Source organism: Anoplophora glabripennis, unplaced genomic scaffold (assembly GCF_000390285.2).
Source record: "Anoplophora glabripennis isolate ALB-LARVAE unplaced genomic scaffold, Agla_2.0 scaffold7, whole genome shotgun sequence".
In the NCBI taxonomy this organism is placed as follows: Eukaryota; Metazoa; Arthropoda; class Insecta; order Coleoptera; family Cerambycidae; genus Anoplophora; species Anoplophora glabripennis.
The window spans coordinates 2,467,632-2,475,032 of NW_019419456.1; the positions used below are offsets into that span (position 1 = coordinate 2,467,632).

General features: G+C 31.4%; 1 protein-coding gene across 1 annotated transcript; it reads right to left on the reverse strand.

Moving 5' to 3' along the window:
- Positions 1-166: 166 nt before the first annotated feature.
- Positions 167-6,483, reverse strand: LOC108904072 (prohibitin-2). Its single transcript, XM_018706475.2, has 7 exons — positions 6,250-6,483; positions 5,809-5,929; positions 5,530-5,755; positions 5,241-5,474; positions 838-915; positions 666-762; positions 167-282 (listed from the first exon to the last, which is right to left on the reverse strand). Exons 1-7 carry the CDS (start codon positions 6,383-6,385, stop codon positions 182-184), a joined length of 993 nt encoding a protein of 330 aa, XP_018561991.1. The 5' UTR covers positions 6,386-6,483; the 3' UTR covers positions 167-181.
- Positions 6,484-7,401: the final 918 nt, after the last annotated feature.

Sequence of the window (7,401 nt, forward strand, 5' to 3'; positions counted from 1 at the left end):
AATTCGGCGGTAAATTTGAAACAGTAATATCTTCCAATGGTTTTTTTATGTACAAAAAAATTAATTAACTACATTGTTAATAAAATCAATACAAGTTGAATGCACTAATAAGAAACGTATATTTGAAAACAGTTAATTGTATAAAAAAGAAAGAACTTAAAATTTATTATTCATTTTCATTCTAATGAAAATTTTTAGGCGATATTCTGTCAGCAGCAAATTTGGATAAGGTTAAGATTGTTTTTGAGCCTTTAGCCGGTAGGGACTCATAGTCACTCTCACCTAAAAAACAACAAAAATTAACACAAAATTGACGGTTAATTGCGGTTAGTCAATTTTTGTTTAAATTTAGAAAATTTTATTAATATAGGAAATGTAGTGTCTAACAAAAAAAAAAAAACGCATTTGGATGTAAACTGTTTATTTAACAATTGAATATTTACATGTAGTAACAATCGAAATATCCAAAACCGATTATGGACGATAAAAAAAAGACTAATATACAAAAAGTGAGACTGCCTAGTCCATTTTTCTCGCTTCGAAAAAAATAACCCCTCCCTCACGCATACAGAAAAATAGTTTTAGCGTCGAAACGGAAGGATTATTATTTGTTAAAGAAAAGACAAGCCTATTCAAAATTTAATATCTTTAGTTACTCTTCTTACTTTTTAATTTCTCTGACTGTTCATCGAATTCTTTGTCAGAAATGTTCAACATCAATCCGTTGCCGCTGAGATAGACCTTGTTCTGTGAATTGGCAATCTGAAACAAACGAGATTGAATGGTGATTTGAAGGTCGACGTTTAATACGAGACACGGTGAATGGATTATACTCACCGTTCGGGAAATATTTTGTGCAGCCCTGATTTTTCTCAGCTTCAAGTATCCTGGATTTCGCCCAATGGCTTCTCCTAAGTAAACGTTAGTTAAGGAAAACATGAAAAATATCTATTTTTCTACACTTATTAATATGTTAGGTTAGTTTCTATGTCGTACCTCTAAAATAATGGCACAAACTATGCCTTATTGGGTAGTAATACAGTAAAATCTCTATATACGGACACTTTTCGATAACAGATGCCTCTAAATAATGGACTATTTTGCTTTCATGGGATTTTACCATAATTAAATAATGAACTCTGTATAAAACAGACGCAAACATTTTATTTTCACTAGAACACAAAAATATATGTCAAATTACCCGTTAATGGCGAACAGACAAGATTAACAATTGTTTTAAGTCAGGCAAATGACTGAATCCCTGATAGCTTTTAACCTTGCCTTAGTTTTCTCCATCGGTAGGATCCCCCTACCGTACATACAATCAATTTTAATTATTAGCAATACACAATGCAAAATTAGCTGCGTTAAGAAAAATTTGATGCTGGGTGTGTAGGTATGTACATATTTTGACTTTGTATTCGTTTTTATAATGTCAAGATGGATTCCAGAAAAAGAAAAGCGTTTATTCAACATAAAATTAATGTTATTACGGCTTCAGAACAACATAATTTAATCATGTAAAAACTCTCGGAAAACTTTAGTGTTGGAAAAAATTACTGCCCGTAATGGTAAAAAACCATTGTAATACAAGTGAATGCGATATAGAAGACATACTATACAGACATACTAGACATACTATTAGCATTTTTATTTCTAAATTTTAATGTCACTATTTTAAATTTAACATCATTATTTGATAACTGGAAATCCAAATAACTATTATTGATTGCATTGAGACCCAAAAAAGATTAAAAGACGAGAGTTATTTTTTTTGGCTCTAGTAATTTTAACATGGATAAAAATATTTTTCGTTCTATTTGAATGCAATTTACATATTTAACAATAAATTCAACAAAATTCGACTAAATATTATCAAGAACAGTTCTTTAGAATTAAAATATATGTCTAAATAGAAAATCATCGCCGTCTATTTGAAAAATAAATTAAAACCGGAAATTTTGAATTGCCCCCGTAGCAAGATTATTTTTTTATTTGTGAGAAATTGTAAAATAGTTTAATTTATTACTTTCTATAGGTAATAAAAAAATGTATACTTGGTGCAACAATATTTAACGCAACTATAAAATTTGTCAAATTATTTTTTCAAAAAATTTAATTAAATCGTAAATATGCAAATTAAAAAAAAAACATCAAATGTTAAAAAAAGTTCTTTGGACTGTTTATTGAAAAACGTGTTGTCCAAACCTATTACATATTTTTTTTTATTTACATACAGGGTGTTCTCAAAGTTGAGTCATTTATTTTTTAACAGCTGGTAGAACTCATAAAAAGAAGTCAATTTATAAAAAATCGTTTATATAAAAGTCAAATAGAGCAATTATTGACAATTATTTTAAGAAAATTAAATTTAAAAACTTTCTAATACAAACCTGATTTATTGTCATTTTCGACCACTCTATTGTAAAAACATAAATTGTTTGTTTACTACTGATACTAGGTATGTCTTTTTTTTTGTAGTTGCACGGTTTTGAGTATGCTTTTCGATTTGACAGTGCTAAATAATCCGTCCAGTAGTACGTGATATTATTTTTGATTTGTGGGTGTTTTGTGCAATAGTAATGGCACATGTTTATGAAAACAATGAACTAGTGGACATAATATTAACTTACAGGGACTATCAACAAAATGTAGCTGCAGCATGTCGCTTGTACGCGGAAAGGTTTCCTTTACAAAATCACCCGGCTCCGTGGATGATCCTAAATTTAGTTATAAGACTCCGTGACACAGGATATTTAAAGGAACAACGAGGAGGTCACGCTGGAAGACCTCCTCCAGTGATGGAGATCGAGGAAGAAATTTTAGAAATTGTCGAAAACGACCCATCAACGAGCACTAGGTCCATGTTAGTAAATACACAATTTATTTTCCAGTATAGTCTTTCCGAAATCAATTGAAGAACCAACAGATTGACAGTACGTACCAGGTTCGGTCGCTGATGCAGCAAAAACTTGTTCCCATATTTATTTAGCCCTACCCATATACAGGTCTGGTCAAACTAAACGTGGAGGTGGTAGAAATGTATACACCCAGTTGTAGAATGCGAGCACGGGCAAGGGAAAACAAACATAGTTGCATTGGGCTATTGGCAATAAATCTCAGCAGTTCACAAGTGGTTGATAAATTGGCCAGCAGTGCAGTGCAGCAATGCGGAATTTGGTGTGATTCAGGTAATTTTAATTTATTATAGGCACCTTCTATCAATCATCCATATTACAATTGCGAAAGGGAGAAATAAGAGGGATATTTTGTTTAGTAATATCATCACAACATGGCACTTTGGAGACCTTTTGAAACAGAACAAAACGAAATTTATCATCAATATAATAAATTTGTTTTGAGTACATAAATAATTAAAATGTTGTTGACCAAATGAACATATAATAGAAATTTTCTACACATTATATACAAATTATTATAATTTTTTTCCTTTAGCAAAAAAATTTTTTGGGGACGCCTGTGAAACTCATTGAATTTTATTACCAGGCATTTTTTTGCATGTTCAACTGACTTCGGAAAGACTATACCAGTATTAAATAAACAATTTGTTTTTACAACCGAGTGGTCGAAAATGACAATAAATCAGGTTTGTATTATAGTATTTAAATTTCAATTTTTTAAAATAATTGTTAATAATTGCTTTATTTGACCACTTTTATATAAATGATTTTTGGTAAATCGACTTTTTTTTAAGAGTTCTACCAGCTGTTAAAATAAATGACTCAACTTTGAGAACACCCTGTATATTTTCATTCTAAACAACTTTTCTTATATTTTGGTACATTTTTTAAAATGAAACTACTTTACTCCTCAAATTAATAAATTTTTTTAGTGCCATTCTAAATGCACCGAAGACCAACTTTCGGCAGTGCTCAAAATTTTTATTTGCACATAAAAAAATTCAATTTTTTGTACACTTAATGGTACACTGTATATGTTTGTAACAAAATTATTGTCAAACTTAACATTATTGCATTTTTTTCTTGTACATATTAATATAGTGTGTCCAAGATATGGATGGGATAGTATTAGGATCTAGCAAACGGTAAGAGATACGGGGTGGCTCAAATTAGAAAAAAGTTGTGTTTTTTGATACCTAACAATGTGCCGTTTAGAGTTTTAAAATTCCGGTTAGTTCCGGACCAATTTTTTTAAATACGTGGCTGCTATTTTTATAACAAAATCTAGTCATTTTTGATTTTGAATTAGATGATATTATTATTATCCTTCAATTTTTTTTTAATCAATAATTTAAAAAGTACCTAATAAAAATATAATACGAATTTATGAAATATTTTATTCCTAATTATTTTGTCCTATATTGACTTTTATACTGTTATGATTTCCTCCAATAGATATTTTGAAAACGTTCAGAACCGTACTCAGGAAAAATTTTAAACGATAGCTAAAACAAGCTAAAAACCTTTTTACAATTACAATATTACAATAGTAATATCGTCTAATTCAGAATTAAATATGATTTTAGATTTTGTTTGTAAAGTTTGATGTATGCCAAAAAAAAAGCTCAACCGGTCCGCGATTCGCTCTGTGGACCTTCTGCTTCACAGACACGAGCTTAGAAACTGAGCTATGGCCATGGGAGGCTGGAACCTGTATGGGAACGACTCACCGTGGCCCGATTGGCCGGGAAAATGCGTAAAAAGATAAAATTAAATTTGACGTCTTTATTGATGTTGATCTCCATGTCTGTCTACACATCGGATATACTTCGGGTGTCTCTTGCATGGAAAAAAGTAGATTTTTGATGAGGACTTTTTTAAAGACGAAATTTCTCTTAAAAGGCGCTAAGAATATGACGTTGGGATAAAAAAAATACCGCTTTGCGGTTCACGGGCAAAGTCTTTGGTAATACCAAACTCCTCTTTACGCAGTCAAATGTGGGAGCGAGAGTTACCTGCGGAGTTTAATATATAATGATATTGAATAAAATGACACCTATCTTTTTTACACTACTTCCCCCATCACTAAATAACCAACACGTTTATGTAACAGACATTTTAAAGTACGGAGGTTATACTGTAATTTCTAATTAGCAACCTAAGGACAATTAAAAAAATATTTATGACAACACTGAGTTCAAACGAGAAGTTACATTCTAAACACAAAATAGTACGTACCGAATAGAGCATAGTATATGTGCGTTAAGAAAAATCTAATAAAAAAATTCGAATGTAACTGATTTTTGTTAAAAAGGATATCATCTTTGCAGCCTCAGCTTCTCCCTCGGCTTGAACGATCTTCTGCTGTTTTTCCTGCTTCGCCTTCTCGACTACAAATGCAGCCCTTTGTGCTTCCTGCTGAGCGATCTGTTTAGATTCTACAGCGGCGGCATAATCCTTACCGAATGACAAATCCGTGATGGAAACATCATCTAAAATTATATTAAAGTCTTGCGCCCGCTCGACTAACTCCCTTCTGACCAATAACGACACCTAAAATAATCCCACATTTTTATAAAAAAACAAATACCAACCAATCCATTCCAACCTGTTGTCTCTGGGTTATAAGCTGCGCTGCGTTGAATTTGGCCACGACTGATTTTAAGACTTCGTTACAAATGGAAGGCAGAACTTTCTCGTCGTAATCTAAACCTAACTGACGGTACACCGTCGGCAGTTGAGCAGCGTTAGGCCTAGCTAAGACACGGAGTGAGATATTGACCATTTGTAAGTCTTTAGATCCAGTCGGAGAAGAAATTTTCCTTGGTCGAGAACTGAAATGTCATATTGGTTAACGAATATGAGAAATGCAAGGTGGTGCTTTTACCGAATATCATAGATTATAGGGTATTGGAACCATGGTACTCTGAAATGCAGTCCTTCTGTGTAGATGTCCTTTTGCACACCACCGATTCTACTAAAGATGATGGCTCTGTGACCACCTTCAACTAAAATACACATCATATGAATAACGTTAACCTAACTTTACTTTTAGTTTGTAAAGATTAAGTTGAAGGAAAGGTAACAAAAAACGTTATTCTACTCGATTTTATTTATACCCAACACAACTTCAATGTAAATAAATATAGATTTGCACAGAATACACAAAGATTTATGTAATATTACAACAATCTTTAAAATGTTACAACTATATTAAAGGGAATGATTGTAGTGTTAAAATATAGTCCCAAAACTGTTACACGAACTATAAATTAGTATTTTTCTCATAAATTACGTATTAAAAGCTATTCCAAACTACGTTAAATACCTGTATACATAGATTGTGAAATGCTATAAGCGGCGACACCTCCAAAAGCGAGCAGTTTCAGTCCCAATCCAAGTCCTGGGGGACCACCTCCTTTAGCGAATTTACCGGCCAGGTCATTTAATTTGCTCTGAGCCATTTCTATAGCGGTATCTAGCAAATTTATCGAAGAAAAAAAACGTCAAAAACACATGCGGCAAAGTCACGACTGATAATGGCCGGCGCGGATGAAAATTTCAGGGCTGCCAATTCAATTGCCCAATATCTTGGGATTTTATTTATTGATAAAATATAAATTTATTAAAACAAGTTATTTGAATATACAAAATGCAGTTTTAAGTATTTTTTTTGAGAATTTAAATAACCAGTTGTTAAAAAATATACCTAATATAAATTTTCAGAAAGAAAATTAAGCAAGTGTAGGCAACAAGTAAAACAGCAACGTGTGTGTCTGGTCTTAGAACTAGATTCGTCACATAGTTTTTAATAATGTATAAATACTAAATAATACTATTTGATTTATTAGCCTTAAACGCAGTAGTATGTTTTTGAAAAAACAATACGTGCCTTTAATATTGTGTTGGTGTTTAGTACAACATACCCTGACATCTATGTTACTTCTTTAAGATTATATTGTTCTTATCTACAATTATAGATGGCAGTAGTATCCTTAGGGGAATTATGAATATAAATTTTAAATAAAAATTATTATTGTTGCAGTTTAGAAAAATACAAGATACCATATACCTATCTAGAGAGCTAGATGTCAAATCTTATCTTTCTTCATAATATCACACGTATCGTCATTAAATACTGAAATTAATAATTTATAAGGTTATGCAGTTATGTCTTCCGACAAAATGATCAGTTATGGGTTACTTTTATGAAAATGGTTTTGCTTAACCGAAGATCTTACGTAGATATATTGAAAATAGCACAGATAGAAAATACAAAATACACAAGGTGGCTCAGGGTTAATATGCGATAGAACTTACAAAAATAAAAAAATTATATGAACTTGCATGTTTTAAAGCTTTGTTGAGATATAGGGTGTCAGAGTTAATAAAAAAAACTATTTTTTTTTAAATATTTCAAAAACTGCATATCCAACTTTGTTAAAACTTGGTACGTTTTTAGTAATAAGAAAGAGCCTTA